This window comes from Mirounga leonina, unplaced genomic scaffold (genome assembly GCF_011800145.1).
Source record: "Mirounga leonina isolate KUSES-001 unplaced genomic scaffold, KU_Mleo_1.0 Mir_150, whole genome shotgun sequence".
In the NCBI taxonomy this organism is placed as follows: Eukaryota; Metazoa; Chordata; class Mammalia; order Carnivora; family Phocidae; genus Mirounga; species Mirounga leonina.
Window position 1 is genome coordinate 7,467,321 of NW_023270374.1, and position 26,929 is coordinate 7,494,249.

The 26,929-nt window shown below is 50.0% G+C and overlaps 1 protein-coding gene across 1 annotated transcript; it reads left to right on the top strand.

The window, feature by feature from the left end:
- The first annotated feature begins 212 nt into the window (after positions 1–212).
- OVOL2 (ovo like zinc finger 2) lies at positions 213–26,593 on the top strand. The gene is made up of 4 exons (XM_035005649.1): positions 213–312; positions 985–1,205; positions 13,680–13,869; positions 26,280–26,593. Exons 1-4 carry the CDS (start codon positions 213–215, stop codon positions 26,591–26,593), a joined length of 825 nt encoding a protein of 274 aa, XP_034861540.1.
- The last annotated feature ends 336 nt before the right edge of the window (positions 26,594–26,929 follow it).

A 26,929-nucleotide genomic window follows, 5' to 3' on the forward strand; every position in this document is an offset into this window, starting at 1 on the left:
GCATAGGTGTCGCCGAGCCTGGAGACTGGGAGTCGCCGGGCGTGCGGGGGAGAGGCCTGGGCCGCGCCGCGGCGGGGGGCGGAGGGAGAGGGCAGGCTAGGCGGGAAGGTGGGCTCTGGCCGCCGGGAGCCGGGGACCGAGTCCCTGCCGCAGCTTCTAGCGGGGAGCAGCCGGGAGGAGGGGGCCGCCGGCCGGGGAGGGGGCGCCACACCATGCCCAAAGTCTTCCTGGTGAAGAGGAGGAGCCCGGGGGTCTCCGTCCGCAGCTGGGATGAGCTCCCGGATGAGGAAAGGGCAGACACCTACATCCCAGGTGAGCGCCGCGCGGGGGCCGGGCCTGGGCGCGGGACTCCCGGGGTGGGGGCAGGGGTGGTCGGGTCCCCTCGGCTCCTCGGCGGGCGCTGGACTCCCCACCCCATGCCCCCCTCTTTCGGGGCGGGCGGGGAAGGGGGTCCTTGAGGAGCGGGAAGACCGAGAGTGAGAGGCTGGGGAACCCGGGACGCCCTGCGCCCCCTTCCCCCTAGTGGGCGCCCGTAATTGCCCGGCGGCGGGACCGTTGGCTGCCGCGCGGGCCGGGGTGAACCTGGAGGGGAGACGGAAGGCCGGTAGGGGTTACTCTCAGCCCCATGTCCTCATGGGGTTGCACCAGGATCCGTCAGCCCCTCGGGCTAGGTGGGTTGAGGTCAGACTCCTAACCCCCTATCCCAGAGAGAGGAAACTTGGCGCGCGGGGTCCGCGGCCGCCGAAGGCCCTCGGTTCCTTGTGGGCGCGGGGACTGGGACCGAGGAGCCGCCCCCCGAACCCCGTGCTCGCTCCGGAGGCCCAGCCGGGGACCCGCTCGCCCACCCCCGCGTGTTGCCCACTTGGCCAGGTGCCCAGGTCCAGGGCGGGGCGGCGGCGGCACCGCCCGCAGGTCAAACTGCCGCGGACGCCCGGGCCTGACGCCGCGTGTCTGTGTGTCGGGGCGCCGCCCCTTCCTCCGCAGTGGGCCTGGGCCGTCTGCTCCACGACCCCCCCGAGGACTGCCGCAGCGACGGCGGCAGTAGCAGCAGCGGCGGCAGCAGCAGCGCGGGGGAGCCTGGAGGCGCCGAGAGCAGCTCGTCCCCGCGCGCCCCCGAGCGCGAAATCCCCGAGCCCGGCGAAGTCGAGGGCCCGGGCGGACACCTGGCGGCGATGCAGCGCCCGGTCGCCAGGTCGAAAATCAAGGTACGGTGTCGACTCTGCCCCCCGCCGCCACCTGCACCACGCCCTGGCGTCGGGCTCCGGGAGCCCGCGCCCCTCCCTGCCGCGCCCGCCCGCGCACCCGGGCACCCGGGCACCCAGGCACCCGGACACCGAGCGCGCGCCCTCTGCGCCGCTCCTGCACCTGCCTCTGGGTCTCGGCCAGGGCGGCTCTGCGCGTCCTCCTGTCTGCTGGGTAACCAGCGGCCAGCGCCGCTGAGCCCTGGAGGCCGGCTCCTGAGCCGGCACGGTCCGCGGGGGTGGCCTCTGGAACTGCCTAAAAGACCCAGGCCCAGCTTCCTCCCTCCAGCAGCCCATTCTGTGTGCAGAGCCTGCAGAATCACCAGGCCGTCGGGGTTCCCGGGTTCGGAAAGGAGGGACCCAGGCTCTCAGGAATTCCATTCTCTGCGGCGCATTCCTAGCGCTATGAGAATTCCGAGTTTCACACACTTCCTTGCGTTCTGGAGGCAGTGGCGACAGTTTGGCACACAGTGGACCTCTCACAATAACAGCTCTTCCCATTGACAATTATGGAGTGCCCGTTAGACCCCAGGTCTGTGCTGGCCACTTTAAATTTGTCATCTCTCTCAAATCTTGAATTAAACTGATGGATAAAGGGGTTCAACTGCAAATTGCCTCAGTGCCCCGCCCCCAGTGGGTTGGAGTGTTTGTTACCCTGCATTATCATTCTTCAACCCCCCCCCAAGTCTTCTAGAATTGTACGCGACATCTTATCGGGACATTCATCTGGCTTTTCTGGGTAGAACTTCCATGATCGCCTGCTCAAATGTATCCGTTACCCGCAAGATTTAGGAATCTCATTCCACTGATTTAGTCAGCTGGAGCCAGGGAGTGGTGTTTTAGGAATCACATGACCCCATTTCCTAGCCTGGTGGGACTCTGCGGGCTCCAGGCCCTGGGTGGTGGGCGAGAATTCTTGCGCGCGCCAGGGCGGTCCTGCAGCCCTGCTGCCCAGGCGGGGGATGGGGGGATGGGGAGGAGGAACTCTAGTGTTTGCTGTGGATTGGGTAAGACTAGGTTACTTTTCCTGGGCGAGGCCATCCCTCCCTATGCATATTACTGGTTCCTGGGGTTTGGCTTGGGGGCTGGCTAGGGTGCATTTGGTTATGAATTGAGGCTAGAGGCTGGAGCCGAAATCCTCTGGAAAGACATCTTTAAAGGTTGCTACGGCGCAAGCTGTTTGGTGTTAAAGTTGACTGCTGAGGTTCAAAGTCAGCTGGCCTGAGGCTTTTCTGGGCCAGATGGGGTTAAGTGGGAGGGGACAGTTTGCCTGAGGCTGGTAGCTCTGCCCTCCAGGAAATTCTACAAAGTGTCCCACTTGCATATTTATCACCAGGCTGGAAGGACAATTGCAACGTTGTTTTGGGATTGACTGTAGTCAGTTTGCCCCTCTGTCCCCCAATTTCCCAGATTACCCTGGGAAGAAAGTGGCAGGGAAGAAAGATCCAGTCCCTTAACCAACATTTGAGGAGCTGTCTCTTGTCCCAGGCAAACAGCCCCATGGATCCCTGGATTAAAGAATAAATAAACCACAATCTTATTTCTATGATCTTGCCTACATGCTGCCCCTGGGCTGGGGGATGGGGTATAGTGTTAGCTCCTCAACCTTAGCACAGCTTCCAGAGAAGTTCCATTTATTTACTGAGGATGTTTAGATTCCTTTTCCCTCTCAGCCTCCATCTGAAAATAGGAGACATTTTGGTATTAAGATACTCCAAGCCTCCAGAATTATCTTCTGTGGTATTGGCCGTTTTCAAATGATTGTCCAAATCGCCTGTGACTTAGCATATTTCCTAATTCTAGAGTTCTATGCAAAACCTGCTGCTCTCTTAATTCTTAACCAGAAGAAAAGGAATGCCAATCCAGTATGAGGCCCATATATGAAGCATAATGACTGAGTTTGAATGATTTCAAGACACCCCCTGAGCAGTTGGCTCAGAGGACTATGGGAGGGGCAGGTTTGAACCAGTGCCCCGCAGAGAGGCAACGTCCCATCTAACATTATGGAGTGCCTGCTGTGTGCCAGGCAGCCAGGAGATAAAGATGTTCCCTGCCTGGTGTTCTAGAATCATCTGACAGTAACAGTTAAGCCTCTAGGCTCACTTTTTAGCTGCCTGATCTTGGGCAGGTTGCTAATCCCTCTGGGCCTCAGTTTCCTTGTCTGTGAAATGGGAATAATAATGATACCTCCCTTATAGAGTGGTAAACATAATAAATGAGTGAAGAGAGGAACGTGGTAGGTGCCCATTAGCTCTAGCTAGAATTATATGGGTTGGTGGAGAGACACAAATATTATTAACTCTGTTACAGCAAAGGGAATGCTAAAGCACAAGCAAAGATGTAATACATTCTGAGCCGGGGAAGGTTTCTTGGTGTGGATTTGAGGGCAGTGGAGAAGAGGGAGAGGCGGGCTTTAGGGCAGTGGCATGAGTTGAGCCCGAAGCTTGAGTAGGTAAAGGACTCAAAGTCCTAGTGCCTGAAAATGGAAAATGGACCTGGTAGGGTCAGAGAGAAGAGTGGGAGTTGAGGAGCTGGGCCAGGGCGAGATGATGAAGGGGCCGCGCCAAGAGGTGTGGATTCTCCTGCACAGGCACAGCAGGGGTTCTGGAAGGGTTTTGAGAAGGAAGACCTCAGTTGGGTCCATCTTACCAGCTGTATTAGGGATACATTATCTGTCCTGAGTCTTCGTTTCCCTGACCTGTAAGATGGAAAAGCAATAGAATCGGCCTCTCAGAAGGGTTGGTTCAATGCAATGAGGGGTGCAGAGTGTCTAGCACTTTTGTGCATGTGTAAACTGCCAGTAGGGAGTTAGCTAAAAGTTATGTATGGCGGGTTTCCTTAAGGTCCAGTACTCTGTTGCCTACAGTGGGGACAAGGGATTTGCCAATCTGGCTGTGCTGGTGAGTGGCTCTAGAAAGGAGTTGTAGGTGCTGGTTAGGAAACTGGCCTTTTCCAGCCTATCTGCCTATGACTGTGTGCCTCAGGGCAGTTTGCAAAATTGTCTCTTTACTACTGAGGATTCAGTAATTTTCCAAACAGATTGAGGTGGAGAGATCATGTGTATCTAAGAAGGCGGTAGTGACAGATCCAGGTGGCTTTAAGTCTCTTTTGTGCTGGTCCCATTCACAGGACTCCAGCTGCGGGGCAGAGACCCCTAGAAACCCTGATCACCATTGCCCTTCCTTTGAAGGCTTATTGGAAACTAAGTAACTCTGAAGTTAAATCAGTTACTTGGCGGACATTTTTCCTTCCTGGCTCAGTGGCTGGTGGGACCCAGGTGCAAGTGTAGAGTAGCAGGTGAATCTGTCTTCTCCCCCTTTTTCCTTCTGTTCTCGTCCTTTGGCCTCTCCCAAGGATACTTCAAAAGGAATTGAGTGTAGGATTCCTTCTGAAGTATTTTTGGTCTTTTACCTGGCTCTGTAGTCCAAGTCTTCGAGTCCTGCCAGACGTAGGAACATGTGGTAGTCTTTTTCCTTTCTTCCCATCATTTGTCACCCACCCCAACAACCAGTAATCCATGGTTATTCCTGCCCATCCAACCCCTACCCATCCCCAACACATGATTTTGAAGCAAATCTCATTTATCATATTACTTCAACCATAAATACCTCAGAATGTGCCTGTAGTAAAGGCCAAAATACATGATCACACCTACATTAAGAGCGGTGTTCGCATTGCTAATTGTCTCATAAATTCATATTTTTTTCAGTTTGCTGAATCAGGTCCACACAATGTCTACACATTGTAATTGATTGACATATCTTTCAGTTCTTTCATAATTTGTCCATGTTCCCTCCATCTCTTTTCCATGTCCTTACAAGTTAATTATTGAAGAGATGAGTAATTTGCTTGGAGGGTTGCTAACAATCTGGATTTTGAGGAATGCATCAGCACGGAGTCTAACGTTCCTTGGTCTTCTGTGTTTTCTCTAAACGGGTAGTTGGGTCTGTAGCTGCACTGCCCACTCTGGTAGCCAAAGTCACATGTGACTATTTAAATTTAAACTAAGTAAAATTAAAAATTAAGTTCCTCAGTTGCACGAGCCACATTTCGGGTGCTCAGTAACCACGTGAGACCCGTGGTTACTGTATTGGGCAGTGCAGATTAGAACATTTCTGTCATTGCAGAAAGTTCTGTTGGACAACACTGCTTTAGATGCTTGCTCAGGTGTATTTATTTTGGCTAAAAAATATGTCGGGGGAGGGTCATCTATTAACATCAGGAAGCGCACAATATTTGTGATATGAGCCGCTGTTGATACTCAGGGTCTAAATATTTTAGGTTATTAGGGGGTGTGATATTCTGTCCTTCATTTCTTAGCCGATACTCTTGTATAGAGATATATTTCCCCTCACCTGCTGTTTGGTTCCCAGTGAGGCAGTTCATTTAGGAAAGGCCAAATAAGATTCCCTTTATTTACCAGTTTTCAAGCTAATCTGTTGGTTCACCAGAATTCTACAGCGATGGCCAACTTGTTTATTTTTAAAATATTGTTGTGAATCATGATTTAAGTGGTTTTTAAAAACCCATCCATTTGATATTTGGAAGAGAACATAAGCTCTGTCCCTAACTCCTTGCCTATTGTCTTTTATCTCCTGAGGCAGAATTGGCTGCCCCTCACCCCCGCCCCCATTGTAACTCACTGACCATGTGCCTGACATTTGGCTGACCAGACTCCTCCTCTTCTTGACTCTAGACCCACCGACCGCAGGGAACGTTCCTACTGGGCTTGTATCCCCAGCATCTGGTACAGTAATGCCTGACTCATAGGAGGACATAGGTCAACATAGAACAGAAATACAGGTGTGGGGGGGGAGGGGTCAGCCGTCCCTGGATGTAAATGACAGCATTTGGGAGGAAATAGGAAGCAAGAAGGAAACATAGATCTCGGAAAATACCTGGAATAGATGCTCAAAAAAGGCTAAATTAATTAAGAGGGGGAAAAGAGGAGAACCATATAAGTGTTAATTGCACTGGCTTTTACTTTGAACATGGGTGAAGTGGGTTTAGTTGTAGACAACAGAATCCATGGTAGTTAGCTTCAGCTGAGCATGGTTAATGATAGGGTAATGAATGGACTAAAGAAAGACCAGGCTATAATCCCAGAGCCACACTGCAGAAAACTGGGCCATTAAGGGAGCTACAGCCGACTGCCTCTCCGGGTGCCTGCTCCCGCATCATGATGCTCTGTCCACTTAACTCAGGCCCAGATTCAAATCTCCTGATAGTGCATGTAAATTGGTGGAACCCAAGTCACATCTAAAACCCGCAGCTGCAAGGGTGTCTGGGAAATGTAGTTTGTAGCTTTTTAGCCTCTGCAGCACAGGAAGGCCCACCAGAAAAAAGTAGGAAGAGATGCTAAGAAGAGTGTCCATCCATAGGATTCACTACAGGGACCTTTAAAGCTTGTGTGGTCCAATCCCCTCATTTTCAAGGAAAGAAGGGGAAAGCCCAGAGGGGCTTCCTTGAATTTGACACAGTTTTTAGTAGCAAAGTCCAACCCAAGGATCCTTTTAGGCTTGTTGTATTGCATTGTGGGAGGTGTCTTTGACACGTCAGCCATTAGCGTTGACGGTCTGACATGAAGCTGTTGCTCACCACGATATGAGACAAACAATAGGATTCATCCCCTCTCTCTCCCCCACATCATGCCCAGATCCATGGACCTGTCTAGGGGAAGTGTGGGCACCTACAAGTCATGTGACCAAGGGCAGTTGAGCTCTCCTGGAGCCTCAGGTTTTTTCTGGATTATAAGGTTGTATTCTCTTCATTATCTCTGCATTTGAAAAGGTTCTCCATTCTACCATATGGTGGAGTTGTGAACCCTAAAGAAGTGAGTGGTACAGGGACCAGGAGGGAATTTTTTATCCCAAGGGAATCGGGCAATATGCTTAGCATGGTTGTTTGTCGTTGTTGTTGTTTGTTTTTTTGTCTTTTTAAGTAATCTCTATGACCAATATGGGGCTCTAGCTCATGACCTCAAGATCAAGAGTCCCATGCTCTACCTACTAAGTCAGCCAGGTGCCCCTTGCTTAGCATGTTTTAATGCTGAAGCATAGCAAATGTGTCAATGGAAATCTTATCCAAATGGCCACCACCTTCACGGTACTCTGCCACAGGAAATAGGACCATTAATAATTTAATAAACTTGTCTGGGGGAAGCATCAACAGAAAATAAAGGATTTTTTTTTTCTTTAGAAGTTTGACAGGTAAATGACCTTAGCCAGCTTTGAAGTTGGTCAGAGGGCCAGCCAAAGTCCCTACCTCCCCAGACACTCCTGCAGTTTTCAACAGCCCTGTTACAATGATCGGTTTGTTTTTGCTGCAAAGACCTGTTTTTTAGAAGAACTAGAGGGAAACCTGTGTGTTTTTTAAAATGAAAGTCGAGATCATGCAGAAAACAGGACAGCAAGCAAGAAAGCGCCCCCCAGCCATGGGGTTGGAGAATCACTCAGTCTCTCTTCATCTTTCTTGCCCTGAATGAATCCCCAGACTGATGTCACCTCCCACCATCCATGGTAGCTCCCCCACTTCATTAATAAGCCTTTTGCGAAGTGTTAATTTTGGATTCGGGGTGAAACTGTTAAGCTTTTTCAGAAGGTAGCATGGTGTATATACCACCCCCAGCAGGGCTGGAGCAGTACCCTATAATTAAACACATTAGTAATTTTTGTATCAAAACACATGAATATTGACACCAAATGGGATGAAGTCTGCCTAGCTCTGTGTCTGCTCGGGCCCACTTGTATTGCCAAAGGAAGATATGTGAGAATGTTGGTTTTCAGAGCTGTTTGGATTTCAGAGTCGTGGATGAAGGACTGAGGGTTGGCAGCTCATACTGAAGGTTAGTTCCCTTTTTTTTTTTTCCATCAGAGAGAGAGAAATTCAAAAGGGCAACAGAGAAACAAGAGATTTTGACCAATTACCTTTTATTCAGGATCACAGAACTTTGGATCTGGTCTATGAGTTACGAGTTACTGACCTCCAGGTCCTTTGTTTGTTTGTTTGTTTAGATTTATTTATTTTATTTGAGAGAGAAAGAGAGAGAGAGAGCACAATCAGGAGGGGCAGAGAGAGTCTTAAGCAAACTCCACGCTGAGCATGGAGCCGGACTCGGGGCGACCTCAGGACCCTGAGATCGTGACTGGAGCTGAAAGCCAAAACCGAGTTCATGGCTTGATTCACTGTGCCACCCAGGCGCCCCCTCCAGGTCTTTTTTACTAGCTTTTCTTATTTAATTCCTTAACGATCCTGAGAGGCAAATATAGATACTGTCCACATTTTACAGGTGATGAAATTAAGGCTTAGAGAGGGGGAAGTAACCTGCCTACTCCCCACAGACTGTAAGTGGCGGAGCAGGGCTTGAACTTAAGAAAAAGGAAAAAAGACTCTGCCCTTAGATCTTCATACTGCTGAAGATGGCTCATCTAATACCATTTTATCATTTTTTTTTTAAAGATTGTATTATTTATTTGAGATAGAAAGATCGAGAAAGAGGCAGAGGGAGAGAGAGAAGCAGGCTCCTCACTGAGCAGGGAGCCCAATACGGGACTCAATCCTAGGACCCCGGGATCATGACCTGAGCTGAAGGCAGACGCTTAACTGGCTGAGCCACCCAGGTGCCCCTCATTTTTTTTTTTTTTTAAGTAATCTCTACACCCAATGTGGAGCTCAAACTCACGACCCTGAGATCAAGAGTCACATGCTGTACGGACTGAGCCAGCCAGGTGCCCTGCCATTTTATCATACTTAACACGTGGGAAATGGTGGTGCAGGGATATTAAATGACAGCCCACAAGTGGGTGATGGAAGGTATAGGTTTTTATTTGATCCTCAGCATTCCTTGTCTGTTCATTTTGTAACCAAGAAGGCCAAGATGTAACTAGTTTGGGTCTACTACTTGCAAAGTGGAGTAACAAGGTATGATTGGTTAACCTTATTTTGAACTTTTAGGAGGTCAGGTGTTAGGTATAAACCTCTGTAAACATTGTAAAGATGGCCCAGTGACCTGGGGAGGGATTGCTGGTGCTCTGGCCCATGGGATGTCATTCCAGGAATCAGATGTGTTGTCTGTATCCTGCAGCCCATCCTGGAAGAGAACATTAGGAAATGTGGCAGGTCTCGTGCTCTGGAGAGATTGTGATACATCTCTTACTGTTCCAGTTCCCTATTGCACTTTCACAGATAACCCCACATTTAGCAGCCTAATTTATTAATTTATTTTTTTCCCAAGACTTTCTTTATTTACTTGAGCGAGAGAGAGAGCACACAACGCGAGCACGGAGTTGGGGGGGAGGGACAGAGGAAGAGGGAGAGGGAGAAGCAGACTCCCTGCTGAGCAGGGAGCCCAACAAGGGGCTCGATCCCAGGATGTCCTGGGATCATGACCTGAGCCGAAGGCAGACACCCAACCGACTGAGCCACCCAGGCACCCCTAGCAGCCTAATTTATTATTCTATATTCTAGTTCTGTGGAATGACTGGGCTTAGCTGGGCCGTTCTTGCCTGAGGTTTCTCTCGTGGTCGCAGTCAAATGGCAGCCGACTGGAATCTTCTAGGGGCTTAACTGGGCTGGATCACGTGTCTGACAGCTGACACTGTTTCCTTTGTCTAGATGCTTTAATTATATGGTTCTACCATCTTTTTAAAGCCCCTATTGATGGACTTATAGGTAGTTCCTGGTCTTTTGCCATTACAGACAGAATTTCAGGGCACCTGCCATGTGAAGTATACTCTGGGATAAATTTCACATTTAGGAATTTATCCTACAAATAGTCCTTCCTTTCTGAGGATTGAAATAGTCTGGCAGAAGCTGGCTACATCAGCCATGGTCTTTTGCCATTTAATTAACTTTACATCTTTCAACAAGGCCCTTTTAAGCCTTCAAATATAATTCCTTAATATCCGGGTGCTGGGTTGGTCATAGATAGAGAGAGGTGGCAAACAGTGCTTCATGGATTCCCTAAATGAGCCCCTTGGTGCTGGCTCAGTTTGCCATCCTGTGGAATGGGGATGTATATGAAGATGGAGAAATGGGAAATTTGCCTATGTTGACGTACACTTGGAGAATTTCTATTTTTGTTACAAGAAAACCAGAGGAAAACTGCTTAGTCCCCACTCTCCTCCCCCATCCTCATGTTCTCCCCTGTGTTAAAAGGCTTTCTGTATCTTGGTCAGATGATCCATTGGCCCTGCACTCCCTTAAGTTGTCACTAACCTCCTTTCTCTCTACCCTTCAAGATTTTATTCTTTTCAAACAAAATAATGCCAGTGATTTGAGGTTTTCATCCTGGACTGTAATAGAAGGTATCCATATTACATGCAGAGCATTTTAAAAATAGGAATTTACCAAAAGGCTTAAAGTAAACAGGAGTTCAGGTTTGGACTCTAAGTTGGCAAGTCCTTAAGAACATTCTGCAGGAAGAGTTCTAGCATTTTGCATGTTCTTAATCAAACTACATGGGTCAGTTGTCTGTGTTCTGTTTTATTAAGCATTCACCAGCTCTCAGTGACCTTTCTCCTGTGTAGACTTGGCCTTGAGAAACTCCAGGTATTCGGTTTGCCAAGGCTTGGGTCATATTTGTCTTTTTTTTTTTCTTTAAGATTTTATTTATCTATTTGAGACAGAGAGCACGAGAGAGAGAGAGAGCACCAGCAGTGGCGAGGAGCAGAGGGAGAGGGAGAAGCAGGTTCCCCGCTGAGTATGGAGCCCAACTCGGGACTTGATCCCAGGACCCTGGAATATGACCTGAGCCACCCAGGCACCCCGGGTCATATTTAGTCTTTTTACATCCCTTCAAGGGCTGCGATGCCCAGAATGGGGACTTCCAGGCAAGGAGAAAAGACCTGCCCCATCCTGGTGACAGAAATAAGAAAGTCTTGGGCTCAGCTGGGTCTCCCTCAGGACGAGGACCAAGCCCTACCCCTTTGGAGGACACAGAGGTGGGCTTTGAGCAGTTGGAGGCCCAGGGTGGCAACCCACTGGGTCAACAACCCAACCCCTGAGGCCATCCTCCTGTGTGCCTTCCAGTGGCCCCTCTGCCTTTTGAATAGAACTGAGTTTCTTTAGGGCCCCAAGGTAGAGCCCCAAGGAGGACGCTGCCCTGCCCTGCTACTTCAGCTCTTTTCATTAACTGCTCTCTTGGGTTCAGGCTAGCCATGTGGAGCCACACGCAGTCTCCCTGTTGCCCATTGCCCACTTCTGAAATATTCATTGCGGTTGCCCTTCTCTTCCTCCTCATCTTTGCCTGGCTGAGGAGTGAGCTCACTTCCTCGGAAGCACCTTCCCTCATACTCTACGTCTGGGGTAGGTGCCTCTCCAAGGTGTCCATTGCTCCCGGAGCTTCCCAGATACCAGTGGCCTTTTGATGGGTCTGCTTCCCCACTAGACTGGCAGCTTGTTGGGGACAAGCCATCCTGGTGACTGTGCTGCCTCCAGCTCTGAGTACAGGGCCTGTTGCAGACCGAGCACTCCGTATGTCGGCTGAGGCAAATTCAGCTGCAAACAGACGAGGAGGCCGACCAAAAAACTGTGCTCTGGGGTCTTGTGCCTTCCCCACGTCTCTTTGTATTTTGCCACTGTGAGCCACTGCCCATCAACACTTTTGGTGCCCTGGCCTGAGTCTGAGCTTGGGGGTGGGGGGCAGGAATGTGCACAAACACTTGCTGACTTCTGCAAAGGCGTTTACTTGAGGAAACAAGGTGAACACTGAGGAAACATCTGTGCATGATGGAACCCTCTGGAACGAGTGGAATAGCATACTGAACTGTGTGAGGGCCATACCCTAGCTTCATGTGTCCAGTACAATCCATGCCACAGTGGCATCTCCTGGGAGCTGACTAGAAATGCAGCATCTAGACTCCACCACACCTGCTGAATCAGACCCCCGAGGGACTTGTGTGCACACTGGGGCTTGAGGGCCCTGGTCTTAGGGCTACAGAAAACAGTTTGGGCAGAAGCTGCAGTAATTGGAGAAGCTGCATCAGGGAGGGAGCACTGGAGCTGGGACTTAGTGGAGGGCAATACCGAGGGCGGGGGGAGGCGGAAGGGTGTTGGAGGCTATGGAGGTGTTGAGCCAGGCAAGGATCAACTCTTCCTGTTAATGATGTTCCTATGAAAATCAGGTTATTAGGCCCTTTTACAAATGGCAGAGTAATTGGCTCAAGCTTCGATTTGGTTTGGTAGCTAGGAAAACTTTGATGAATATATCAGCTCTGGTGTTTTTCACCATTTAATTATAGATTCAAGTTTCTGCCTTAGAGGCGGCAAACATGGTTGAGGGCCCATGGGACTGGAAGCCCAGGGCCTGGGGTTTGGTTATTTTGCTGAGAATGAAGCTGTGGGATTCTGACCAAGTCACTTCCCAAAATGATCATTTTAGGAGTTCATACTTTGGTGGGTCAGGAGCTAGGGCATGGCCCAGCAAGGTAGCTGTACCCTGGGTGGCATTGGCCAGAGTCACTTAACTGATGGTAGCCGTGGGCTGGGCTGGGAGGCCCAGTGAGGCTTTATCTGGCACCTCAGTGCCTCTCCCAGTGGCCTTGCCCTCCACATGGCTGCTTGGGCTTCCTCGTGGCATGGTGGTCTTGGATGTCTTACATGGCAGCTGGCTTCCAAAAGGGAACATGTAGAAGCTGCATAGTCTCTCTCCCTCTTGTTTTTGTTTGTTTGTTTGTTTGTTTGTTTGTTTAGAGAGCGCACACGTTGGTGGGGGGGGTAGAGAGAGAGGGAGAGAGAGAATCCCAAGGAGACTCCATGCTTGCTCAGCACGGAGCCCCAACGAGTGGGTCTCGATCTCACGACCCTGAGCCAAAATCAAGAGTCGGACGCTCAACTGACTGAGCCACCCAGGCGCCCCAGCTGCAAAGTGTCTTAAGACCTAGAACTTACACAGGCCCTGCCCAGATCCCAGGGGAGAGGAAAGGGTTTCTAATCTCCTGATGGATGGAGCAGTGTGCAGGCACAGGGAGGAAGGAATCGGCTGTGTCTGTCTTCGGGGACTCTGTACCTCATCGGGACCTGGACTCCTTTCTTTCTGCTCTCCCATCCTCAGCACTGGCTTCCCCTCGATGGTGTAGGGTGGCTGTTGGAGTTCTGGCCAGCAGGAAGGAGCAAAGGAGGAAGAGGGCTCCCCCTCCCCCCACAGAAGGGGTATATGCCGTTGGCCCACTAGTCCCGCCACCGTGACTTGCTATAGATGTTCAACTGGGGGCCGTTGTGCCCAGAAATCAGAAGTCTGTTCTGAGGAAGGAGGGGGGGAATGAACGCGGGGAGGAGCTTCCAGCCATTTCCTTCCCAAACCCGCTTGGAAGTTGCAGGGGTCAGGAGCCCCAGCCTGGCCAAGCCTGGAGACACACAGGGAGGTGTGCCCCCCGGGCTGAGCCCACCAGCTGCGCCCGCCTGCCCCAGGGCCCTCACACACACCCCCCTCTGTCCCAGTTCACCACAGGCACGTGCAGCGACCCCGCGGCCCACAGCTGTGAGCTGTGCGGCAAGGCCTTCCGCCTGCAGCGCATGCTCAACCGCCACCTCAAGTGCCACAACCAGGTGAAGAGGCACCTGTGCACCTTCTGTGGCAAGGGCTTCAATGACACCTTCGACCTGAAGAGGCACGTCCGCACGCATACAGGTGAGGAAGGGGAGGGGGCGTGGGCCTCGTGCTTGCTTTTGCAGTTCTGGCCCACGGAGCTCCTGCCCCTTGGCCACCAGAGAACCACATCGGGAGCATGGAGCAGTGTGGTATTTCTGGAAAGACGGCAGGTTGGGGCGTCTGAGGCCAGTGCACCTGGGCTCACCTCCTGGGTGTGCCACCAGCCCCCTGAGTCACCTTGGGCCGGGCAAGGCCCTTTGCTGACGCTGTTTTCGCCTCTGTATGATGTGGTAATGGCCCAAGTTCTAGGGCCCCTCAAGACACATCACTGGCTGGAAGTGTCCTCAGAGTTGTGAAGTCTGACACAAGGCTCCCCGGGGCATAGTTCAGCCATCATCTGGCTGACTGCTGGAATGGATTCTTGTGGTCTCACTGGTGGTGTCTTTTGCTCCTTTGTTGGGATGTAAGCCAGTCTCAGAATGAGCTCCTGAGAGCTCGAAGAGAAGGAAATGCTCGGCTCCTATGTGAGGCTGGCAAGTGTCTTCCTCCCCTTGGTCCTTCCTCAGTTTCCAGACCTATGAAGCATGGATCTGGGTCCTTACCAGCTCAATTCACAGAGGATCCTAGGGGTGCCCATTGGCCTCTCTTCCAGCCCTTCTGACTGGTTAAGGCATCATTTGTTTTAATTTAGACACATCTGGCCTCTAGGCTTCCCCTTGAGGCCCACAGTTCCACACCTCAAAAGAGGGATCTTTTGAGGATAATTCTAAGGATGCCATTTCCCTTCTGAAAATTCTCCAACTCTGGGTGAGATGAAATCCAAACTCCTCACCTTGATGGACTTCATGTAAGCTCCTTACAATCTGGGTCCCATCTTCAAATCCCCATCCTGTCCTGTCCTATCCCATTTCATCTCAGGTAAACCCATCCCGTCCTAACCATTCAGCCCCATCCTACTCATGACCCATTCTCTCTACAGCCTCATAGAATTTACGATAGATTGTCTCCTGATCCTCAAGTCCTTTCAGAGTTTGGGGTTCCCTCTGGCATCTTGGTGGAATAGGACAGTGTCCACTCTTCCCTCCGGATGGAGATCCCAGCTCTTCAGTCCTCACACAGGGCCCTTCTCCGATCCTGTGTATTCAGATTTCTTGTATAGCCCTTATCCCACCGTTGTGTTCTGAGAGTGCTGGCCAGGAGCTGTTTGCCCGGCCTGGGAAGAGTGTCCTCCACCTGAGAGAGTGGACTGGCATACTTAGAAGTTCCTTTTTTCCTTCTAAATTACCTTTTCTCAAGTGGATTTTTCATTTAAATGTAGCATGCATCCAGAAGGGCACACAAATCATAAGTGTAGAGTTTGACGCGTTTAAGGAATTTTTACAAAGTGAACACACCCATATAACTAGCACCGAGATAAAAAAACAGAATACAGCAGTCCCCCTTATTCATGGGGATACATTCCAAGACCTCAGTGGATGTCTGAAACCACAGGTAGTACCAAACCTTATATATCATATATATATATATACCTGATAAAGTTTAATTTATATAGTAGGAACAGTAAGAGATTAACAACAAGAACTGATAATAAAATAGAACACTTACAGAGATATACTGTAATAGAAGTTAAGTGAACGTTGTCTCTCTCTCTCTCAAAATACCTTATCGTACTATACTCACCCTTCTTGCGATGATGGGAGATGATAAAATGCCTACGTGATGAGATGAAGCGAGCTGAATGACGTAGCATTAGGCTACTACTGACCTTCCGAAGCTAGGTCAGCAGGAGGATCATCTGCTTCTGGACTGTGGTTGACCATGGGTAACTGAAATCACTGAAAGCAAACCCACAGATAAGGGGGGCTACTGTACGTCTAGCCCCCCAAAGTCACCGCTCCTCCCTGTGTCACTATCCTCTTCCCTCCAAGAGGCACCACTTGTGTGACTTGGAACAGCATTAATTACTGTGCCTGGTTTTGAGCGTAATAGAAATGGAATCATGTAGTGTGAATTCTCCCGGGTCTGGCTGTAAGGCTTCTTTTTTAGTCCCTAGCACCAGTGAATCAGTAAAAGTTTGATCTCTGTGTGGTTAGGCTGGCACCCTAGGTTGGGGCAAGGAGAATGCTGTGGGAGTGGTGGGCTGGTGGGGCTCCTGTGGGTTTAGGTTGCAGACCCTGACCCAAGGATTTGGGTGTAAGCTGTTTTTTGAAGAGATGATCTCAGGAAGCACAGTGAGGGGCTACAGAAGGGAGATGGGGAGGGGAAGACAGCCAATAAGAGCAAGCTAATGAGCAGGTTATCACTGTGGGCAACAGGGGCTCAACCCCGCTGGGGACCCTCTGAAGAACCATGTAGAATGCACTGCAGAATTGCTCCGGGGTGAGGAAGCTGGGGTATTTATCCAGTAATTCCTGTCCCTCATTGATAGGAATCCATCCTGGGACCCTCATTTCCTAGGCAGCTCCTCCCCCAAGCTCCTTGCAGATCTCTGGTGTTTCCTGGGGAATCTCCTCAAGCAGAGAGATGCAGGAAGCCACTGACTTTGCTGGAACTGAGGTGACCCAGTGAAAGGCTCAGGGGTGGGGGCAGGGTGTTGGCAGTGTCCTCTTACGGACAAGAAGAGTTAGCAAGTGAGGGGGGTGGCTTGGCAGAGGCTGGGAGTCCCTGCAGAGGGTGACACAGCTTCTTCACATGGCAGCAAGCCACGAGTGGTCACTTTCCTCCATGCCAGGCCCTCAGCACTTTGGCTGCTATCTCAACCCGAAGGAGTCAGCGAGCCCCACGTAACGGATGAGGAGACGAGGCTCAGGGAGGTCAGATAACCATAGGTGGTGGAGCTGGGAACCGGACCGGCTGGTGCTAGAGTTCATGGTCTTCCATTTTGTCAGTCCCCTTCTCGTCCCCTTTGCCTCCCAGTGCCTTCCTCACTCAGGTTTCTCCCTGAGGCTGGGGCCTCACCAGCCTGCCCCATTCCAGTTTCTGGAAGCCTGCTTGCCCTGCAAGAAGGTGAGGTGAGGGGGCACTCAGGCCTGGCACAGACTGCACACTGCAGCCTGGGGGTGGGCAGGTTGCATGGGAATCTTGAGTGTGTGTGTTCAGTGGTGCCAGGATACCCACAAGAGTGGGCAAGGAAGGAGATGGCCGGCATCTCAGACTCCTGAGCTCCTCCATCTCTGGCTCCTCCAAGGTGACATTTCTAGTGACTCATAGAGGGGCTGGAAATTACTGAAGTTGGTGAATCATAATGCCTTCCACCTAGTGCTTTCCTAAAGACCCTCACGGTTTACCCCATGAAGGGGAGGCATCTAGGAGGGGGAAAGCTGCAGCCATCCTGGCCGGTACAGCAGCCCGTGGCCACCGGTAGCCGCAGAGCGCCCCAGCATGTGGCTGGTCCCGTTGAGATGTGGTGTTCAGTGTAAAACCGACACCAGATTTTGATTTAATGCAAAATAAGAATGTAAAACATCTCGGTTTTTAATGTTGATTCCACATTGGAATGGTAATATTTTGAATACACTGGGTTAAACAAAATATATCACTGAAATTAATTTCACCTGTTTTCGTTTTTTAGCAAGAGAAAGTGCGCATGTGCAGGGGCGGGGTTGGGGTGGGGTAGGGAGGGAGGGGCGGAGGGAGAAGGAGAGAGAGAATCTTAAGAAAGTTCCACACCCAGCAGGGAGTCGCCTCGATCTCACGACCCAGAGATCATGACCTGAACCGAAATCAAGAGTCGGACGCTTAACCGTCTGAGCCACCCAGGTGCCCCTCTTTACTTATTTTAATGAGGCAACTGGACATTTTAAGATTACAAGTGGCTTGCATTTTAATGTTTGTTGGACAGCATTGACTATAAGATCGAATCGAATCTACAGGTAATGATTTAAAAAATTTTCAAACATAATTTGACTCTTAAAGTGATCAACAAATAGAATTATGGAAATGTCTTGAACCTGGTTTTCCTGCCCTGGTTTATTTGCTGCTGGAGATGTGCCTCCAGGTAGTAAGGGACCAGAACGAGGAGCAAAGGGCTTACTGGCAAATTAGGCGGTAGCGAACGGAAAAAGGATTCCTGGCTCTGGGGATGCGGCCACGCCCGCAGCAGGAGGGGCTGCCCTGGCGTCCTGGTGGGAGGGGCCTGCGCTGCCATCTCTCCAGCTCTGCACAAAACGGTCAGTCAGTAAAAAGAGCAAAACTTTGGGCTTCTCAAACATTTTCAAAGTTCTTGTAAACAACCTCCCTGATTCCAAAAGATCTTGCCAGAATTCTGTGAGTTTGGGTCTTGATTAAGGCATGAAGTTTGGATTTATGTTATTAACGATTGCAAGTAGACGTATTTAGACCAGAGGCAGACATGTGAACACAGATACGGTAGACAGCAGTTGAGTGAAGGCTGTGTTTGCTTAGAGTCTGATTGGACCGGTCTTGACTAATTTAAAGACTTCCTGGGATCGCAGGACCCTTCTTTTGAGAATTATAGCTACCGTATCGATGAGGTGGGCAGAGAGAGTGGCGTAGAGAGACAGGACCAATCTCTCCTTCCCTCGCATCTCCTCCTGTCCTGTGCTAGGAGGGACAGGGCAGCTAAGGAAAGACTCAGAACACAAGGAGACATCTTGAAAGAGGCCCAGGGAAACCAGAGTCTGTAAGTGTCTTACCTTAATATCCAAGTGGATGAAAGAAAAGATTAAGATTTTTTTTTTTTTGGATGACTTCATCAAGAAAAAAGTAACTCAGAGTGTGTGTGTGTGTGTGTGTGTGTGTGATGGGGAGGGGGGATGTTAGTCAAATGACATCTGATTCAAGGTTGGAAGACAGAAACTGATGCACAAAAAGTAACATTTTGTGAAAATAGATTAGCAAGTAAGGGGCTATTTTCAATCCAGATTGTCTTGGGTCAGATTCCCTAGAAGCAGATTCTGAGATGGTGATTCTTATAATATGATTTCTTGGGGCGCCTGGGTGGCTCAGTTGGTTAAGCGTCTGCCTTCGGCTCAGGTCATGATCCCGGGGTCCTGGGATCGAGCCCCTCATCGGGCTCCCTGCTCAGCGGGAAGCCTGCCTCTCCCTCTCCCTCTGCCTGCTGCTCTGCCTATCTGTGCTCTCTCTCTGTCAAATAAATTAATTAAAAAAAAAAATCTTAAAAAAAAAAGATTTCTTAAGGGAGGGGTCAGAGGAAACCTGGAGGGAGGGGGGTGGGGAGCAGGACAGGGCAGGGCAGGGGGTGAGCAGAGATGTGGCCTCAGCCTGGTCCCCCAGGGGTTCTGGGTGTGAACAGCACTATAGGCAAGTGGGGGACACTTCAGTGTCAGTGAGACATTAGCCGAGGGCTGCGTCTTCCCTGGGCTGGAAACTCATTGCCCAGTGCCCATTCCTTGGAGAAGGGGACAGCCGGGAGCTGTTAGCGGCCCACACACATGATAGATGCAGAATGAAGCACTAGCTCAGAAAGGGGGTCTGCAAAGGGACCAGCAGCATCCACTACACACATAGTAGAGGAAACTGCTCTATTTAAGTGGAGTTGACAGGACCACTGAGGCCAGTGTGGGAGATTCTTGTCAAAATAGAGAGAGGAGGCCATGAGCTTTAAAGAAACGAACGTGGGACACCTGGGTGGCTCAGTTGGTTAAGCGTCTGCCTTCAGCTCAGGTCATGATCTCAGGGTCCTGGGATCGAGCCCCACATCGGGCTCCCTGCTCAGCAGGGAGTCTGCTTCTACCTCTGCCCCTCCCCCTCTGCCCGAGCTCTCTCTCTCTCTCTCAGATAAATAAATAAAATCCTAAAAAAAAAGAAATGAATGTATATTCAGTTCACTGCCTGTGGAAGACATCACGGGCCTGTTTTTAGAGAAGATTCTTTTGGATTTGTTTAAATGTTTAGGTTGAACTAGCTGGGATGCATCCATGGAAGGAAATGATTCGCTTTTCAGGGTGGGGGGGTAGGATGGGATCCATATTCTAGAATAAAATGTAATACCCGGCATTTGCATGTGCTGGACTGAGCACCAAGTGCCCCACCTCACTGCTCAGGAGCCGGCACCACCAGTGGGCCCTGGGCACGTGTTGGAGAGGCAGAACCACATTCATCGAGGCCACGGCGCGTGAGGTGTGGCCTGGGCATTGTTGACTGGTATGGCCAGATGTGCCAGGCCCTTCAGACAAGTACGGCATTTATTGAAAGTCTTACTTTTCTTGTTTGGAAAATGGCTACTTATTCAGTCAGAGACTCCAGCCAATGCAGACAAGAAAGTGTAAGCCACTGTCAACAGCCGAAAAGGGCACACGCATCTGTGGGGTCCCCAGTGCAGCCTTTAGGGGGTTGTGCCAATGAGGTGTAACCCATGTTGGTTATAACTTTATGACACTGGAATAAAGGAGTCTGGTCAAGGCGCCTGGCATTCCTGTGGAAGCTTCTTGAGTTCCAGAGAAAGAAGCTGAGGAAAGCAGATTTCGAGCGCTGGGAAGTGGGGAGGGGGTACAGGCCCAAGCTTCGGTATCTGCCCCACCCTTTGGGACGCCCTCTGGCCTTATCTTCCATCGGGCCCATTGAGAGGGACTGGAAGGCAAACAAATCCCATCTTGATTGAAGAAGAGGAAACAATGGAGTCTTTGTGTGGAGCCTACAGGGAAGGATTGACTGGGGGGGGATGCAGATTGGGAGAAGTTTGGATTGGGGCAGATGGCAGAAAAAGAAGAAAGTAAACTCCACCCCTAGGGAGTTCAAGGCTGTCTGGTGGGATCACCTCCTTTGCTCATCAGGCTGTCACTGCTCTATTTCATTTTGACTTACTTTTTAGCTAAAGAAATAATATGAAAAGGGGAAAAAGTGAAAGGAAAAAAAAAGTAAGCCTTCCTCCCCCTGCCAAGCCCGAAAAGTTCCACGCCTGAAAGCAAACATTTAATATTTCCGCCCCCCCCAAGTTGTTAATACACATTGCTTTTCTCATGTCATATATATCTCGGACATCATTTCATATCTGCATGGGCAGACATACCTCTTTTTAATAGTTGTCAGAGCATTTTTTAATATGAGATTATGACAATTTCAAATTTGGTGGCACCATGATTTCCCCTTGTCCCAACTGATGAACTTGTTTCCATTCTCAGAGTTTTCTTTCCCTCCCTTCCCCTTCCTCCCTCCTTCCCTCCCCCTCCCTCCCTTCCTTTATTCCTTCCTTCCTTCCTTCCTTTTTTAAATGTCAGACTACCACGAATATTCTTACACATCCTTTGTCTACCTGTGTGAATCTTTTGGTAGATAATTTCCCTGAAGGGGGCCAAAGGGTAGACACATGGTGATCTTTGGTGGGCACGGCCACATTGCCTCCCAGGGAGGCTGCCCTAAATACCCACTCCCACAAGGAGGCCTGTAAAAGCTTCTTGCTGAAGTTCATGTTTGTATCAATTTCAGTAGTGCAGCTCGCGGCTACGGCAAGGAGAGCAAGCAGAAAGCACCAGTAGCGAAGAATTTTCTTTGGAGATGTGTGATATGAAGCTTGATTTTGGTAATAGGAATAGAAAATTTGAAGAGAAGAAATCCTTTTGCATAACCCAATGCAGTATTTTTTTGGATGAGGTCACAGAGGCCATAAAGCACAACATTCGAAAGGGTTGCTGGCGAAGGAGGTCTTTCCACCAGGCACCTAATGACCACATTGAAAACAATTATCCCCTTTTGTTTTCCCACTGTGAAATAAACAATACATCCCAAAGTGCATGCAAAAACAAAAAATGCATATCTAGAGCCAATGGAAAGACAAATACTCCATATGTGCCCACCAGCCAGTTGAGGAATAGAGCATATCCGTGTTCTGTTAAGCTGGATTGTAAACTCTTCGGAGCTGTATCCACTGAGTACGGAATACGTGCTAGGCCCTTTGCAGGTGGTGTCTCCATTAATCCCCAGAGCAACCTAACAAGGGGGTATGAGTGTTATCCCCATTTTACGGGTGAGGAAACTGAGGTTTGGAGGGGTTCAGCTGTCTATCATGGGCTCACGTGATGAGAAGCTGGTGTGTGATGTGTGGGTTTTCAGAGGCCTCGGACTCTTGGCTGTGTGGTGTCAGTAGGTTAATGATGTCTGGTAGGGTGTAGTGTTTTCCAGTTCCGGTGTCCCACTCCGGACATGGACAAGGTTGGCCTTGGCTCCAGAGCGCTAAGGTGGGTGAGTCCCCAAAGTTGGGGAGGCCCTGGCATCAGTCTCGTTTGCCCAGGGGTCCTCTCTGGCCACCTTCATCTCCTACCCACCCCTGAGTTCATGGCGGGATGGGGATTCCAGGAGGCAGGGGTTTGTTTCCAAGCCCAGAAAGGGTCACCCGGGGGGCTGCTGCATGACCGTGTCTGCTTGCACCAGTGAGTGATGAATGAATGTCCTATTTCCAGAGAAGGGACGTGAAGCGCGTGTGCAGAAGTCAGAATTGCCCGAACTGGAGTTTTCGGTGTCTGCTGTCTTCCATCCGTCTTGGTGTCTCCGAGTCTCCTGTCCTCCAAGCCAGGCTCACATCCCACCCTCCCAGGGCAAAGCCCACCCGCCGTGGTCATTCCCATTCTTTCTATATAGTCTGGATGATGGAGGGCTCTGGAATCTCTAGTCTTTGCTTGTCCGGGCCTTGTTGGGTGCTCTATCCATGGAAGGTGCTCGGCTGACCTGTTGGATGCAGAAGGAAATGCGCTCCTGGCACGCTCACCTCTGCTGGGGGGCCAGGGATCTGGCAAAGCCCTGGTCAGCAGCCACTTCAGATCACCTTTTTGGGTCACTGATGGGCGGGGCTTCCTAGAGCAGGACTGGAAGCTTCCTTTCCTGGGGGGCCTAGGAGCTCGCCGGGGGTAAGTGCACTCTTCTCCCCACATGTTCAATTTGGATGTAAAATAGCAGCGGGTTACTTCCAATAACTATTGAAAGGAGTAACGGGTCTCTGGGTGAATTTCTCTTTTTAAAAAAAAAAAGATTTTATTTATTTATTTGAGAGAGAGAGAGAGTGCCACAAGCAGGGTGGGGAGAGGCAGAGGCAGAGGGAGAGGGAGAAACAGACTCCCCGCTGAGAAGGGAGCCCGATGCGGGGCTCGATCCCACCACCCTGGGATCATGACCTGAGCTGAAGGCAGACATTCAACGAGTGAGCCACCCACGCGCCCCTCTGGGTGAATTTCTATTGTGATGAGCTGTGGGTTTGAAATCAGGTTTGTTGCTTGCTCTGCCAGAGGGTGGGGGAGCCAGCTGCTGTTGCGGCCCAGAAAGCCTGAAGAGATACAGAGCCCTCTAGGGCTTGAGCATGAAACCCAAAGCAGCCCTGTTCCTTAAATTTGTTTCTTAAATCTCTTTCTCCGGGCCAGTAGGGGTTCATTCATTCATCCCTTCGTTTAAAAATTATTTGCTGAGCACCTATTATGTGCTCAATGCCGAGAATTGTAAAGGAGTTTCTTAACTTCTGGCAGTTTTCTAGAATGTGTGGAATATAAGATCGACCTGCATTCTGCTTGAGTGTTACAGGATACGCTTCACGTGCGTGCTTCTGGACGTGGACTGCATGAGAAATGAAAGCGATTTGGTTTGTTCAGGTGGTTGGATGGGGGTGGGGGGAATATTTGTTTCCATTTCAAGTTCCCGTATCATCTGCGCACTTCGTGAACAGGAGGGGCTCTCTCGGCCCCCCCTCCATGAGCCACCATTAAGGAAGTGGGGACATTTAACCTGGAAGAGAAAATACTGGGACCAGAGCTGCTTTCAGACCCCTAAAGTGCCGTCCTCATGCCTCATTTGGTAGAATTTGTCTGTGAAGCCGTCTGGTCCTGGACTTTTGTTTGTTGGGAGTTTTTTGATTACTGATTCAATCTCCTTGCTGGTAATGGGTCTATTCAAATGTTCATTTTGGTCACACCTCATTTGGCGAGGCCTTAGACTGGTGACTCCCAAAGAGGTTCTGGGACAAGCAGCCTCCGTATCACCTGGGAACACGCTAGAAACGCAGGCGTCTCAGCCCTGTCCCAGAAAGGGAAACACCAGGGCTGGGGCATGGAATCTGTGTTTTGATGAGCCCCCTGGGTTTGAGGACCACAACTCCACATTTTATTCAGTTGGGGCGGGTATGGGATGGGAGGGGCTAGGACTCTGCATTTCCTACAAGCTCCCAGGGGACGCAATTTGACTGTTGGCCCGAGGAGCACGCGTGAGGACCCGGTTGTACAAGGCAGTCAGTCTGTCTCTGTCTTGTGAAAGATGGCATTTGGATATAGCCGTCCAACAAAACACCATGGTGCTGTGAAAAGGAATGAAACCGAGCTGTAGGCACCAACATAGAGGAATCCTCCAGATTATTTTGAAGCTAAAAAAGTAGATTTTGAAAATATCTTTGGATAAGTTTGCTTCCATTAAAGCCAGGATAGTAAAATCATCATAAATTCCATTTTTGTGTAAAAAAAAAAATATTTAAACATTTTAAAATGTGAGTTTTAATTCAGCTACTTTTCAGTTGTTCAGTATATTTTTTTCAACAGCTAGCACATTATGGGGAAAAGAATAACCGTTTAAAAAATACATGAAAACATCTACATAGAGTGCTCGTCTTTCCTTTTGCCTCAAGCTCCAGGATGGCACTGTTGGGTCTTGTCCTTGTTTAAGATTTTGATAACTGGGTCCTGTGGATTTTTTTTAATGTGCTTTGATTTTTGAAATATTATCTCACTTGACCAATGAATTTTTGGCATGCCCTTAAATTTTGCATCTCAGGCTTTGGGGATTCCCGTAGGGGATGGGTCAGCTGGCCTCTGGGCTCTAAGATGGTCTGACTGTGGGGGACGCCCCCTATCTGTTCCCCGTACCCCAGCAATACTCGCCCTTTAGAGCCTACGTTGGGTCTGACTTACATCAGTTCATGTGACTTTCTGCCCTCACAGTCAGGATGAGTGCTCTTAGTGGAAATAGGGAGGTCTGTGCTTTCATGAGGCTGAGCTCCCTGGTGGAGATGGCACATGGGAACTCTCCATCTAGAAGACAAGCCCCTTAGCCTATTGCTAAGGCCAGCATGAGATCTAGTTTGGAAACGCTTTCATAACCGTAGCAGATGCCACCCATGTCCCACCCACACCCCTGGCTCCTGCCATTTCTGGGCACACCCATCCACGTTGCAGCTGTCCACACCTGCAACTGCCGGAGAGTGTTCTTGCTGGCACAAGACAGGGAAGGAGAATCGGCACCCCCAGGGACGGCCCCTGACAGGCTGCTGGAGTGGGGCGGGGGTGGGGGAAGACCCTAGCCGTGAGGGGCAGGATGACTCAGAGGTAAGTGTTCTACCTTGTCTGGTGGAAGTGGACTCTGGTCGCCCACAGCAGTGACCACCTTGCTGTCCCCACCTTGTAGGGCTCCTTCCTCTCGCTGCCCCACCTCTTCACTCACCGACAGGCGCTGCTGGGATCTTTGTCACGGGGTCTGTTCCCAGGAAAACCGCAACTAAAATAAAAACAAGGTTTACTCTGCCCACTATAAAATTAAAACAGTAAGGCATACAAGTGGGAAAGCCAAAACCCTTCCTCCCAAAGCCAGGTGGTGTTTCTTTGCTAAGTTTGCATCGAACCCTTGTAGACATACTTTGTCTCCTGCCTTAATCATTTTTCTCATGTTGAATTCCTGGTCAGGCTGATTTTTTTTCTCTCCCTATTTTTTCTACCCCTCAGCTCCTGGCAACTGTTTATCCACTCTGTTCCTATGGGTTTGACTTTTCCACACATAAGTGGTACCACGCAGCATTTGTCTTTCTCCGTCTGGTTTATTTCACAAAATGCCCTCACCGTTCATCCATGATGTTGCAAATAGCAGGGTTTCCTTCTTTCTCATGGCTAAATAATATTCCATTGTATAAATATACCACATCTTTTTTATCCATTCATTCGTTGGTGGACACTGAGGTTATTTGCATGTTCTTGGCTGTTGTGAATAATGCTGCAGTGAACACGGGTGTGCCGATGTGCCTTTCATATCCTCTTTTCATTTCCTTTGAGTATATATCCTAGATGTGGGATTTCTGGATCACGTGATAGTGCTATTTTTGATTTTTGGGAAGCCTCCATACTGGTTTCCATATGGCTGTGTCAGTTTACATTTCCACCAACAGTGCACGAGGGTTCCCTTTTCTCCACATCCTCAAGGACCCTTGCTACCTCTTGTCTTTGATGGTAATCATTCTAACAGGTGGGAGGTGATTCATATTCTCCTGACGATCAACGGTGTGGAGCACCCTGTCATGTACCTGTTGGCTCTTTGCATGCCTCCTTTGGAAAAAGGTCTATTCAGTTCCTCTGCCCAGTTTTGAACCAGGCGGTTTGGTTTTTTGCTATTGGGTTGTGCATCATGGTTTTTGTTTTCGTTTTTGTGCATCATGTTTTTAAATGGCTTCGTGGTTCGGAGGCTCTGGCTTGGCTGTGACCCACTGGTGATGTGTCTGCCCATCGACCTTACAGGCATTCGCCCCTATAAATGTGACATCTGCAACAAAGCCTTCACCCAGCGCTGCTCCTTGGAGTCCCACCTGAAGAAGATCCACGGGGTGCAGCAACAGTATGCCTACAAGCAACGCCGGGACAAGCTCTACGTCTGCGAGGATTGTGGCTACACGGGTCCCACCCAGGAGGACCTGTACCTGCATGTGAACAGTGCCCACCCGGGCAGCGCCTTTCTCAAAAAGACATCCAAAAAACTAGCGGCTCTTTTGCAAACCAAGCTGATGTCCACGCGCCAGGGGAATGCCAACCTGAGTGAGGAGGAGGAGAAGTGAGGGGGGCGGAGGCAGCCAGAGCCACCGTGTTTACGGGGATTTGGGGTTTTGAAGGTCCCCTGCCCCACTTGGGTTCAGTTCATCCCTCTGCCCTTCTGGGGCCTGAGCAGGGGGATCTGTTCTAAGGGTTGTTGATGATAATAGTGGTGTCTGGCCCCCCCCACCCCCCGTAACCCACATCCTGTTGAACAGTCAAAATTAACAAAAGTTTGTGGATGGTCATGATCGCCATGAGGAGTTGTTTTGTTTTTGTTTTTGTTTTTGTTTTCTTTCTTTCTTTCTTTCTTTCTTTCTTTCTTTCTTTCTTTCTTTCTTTCTTTCTTTCTTTCTTTCTTT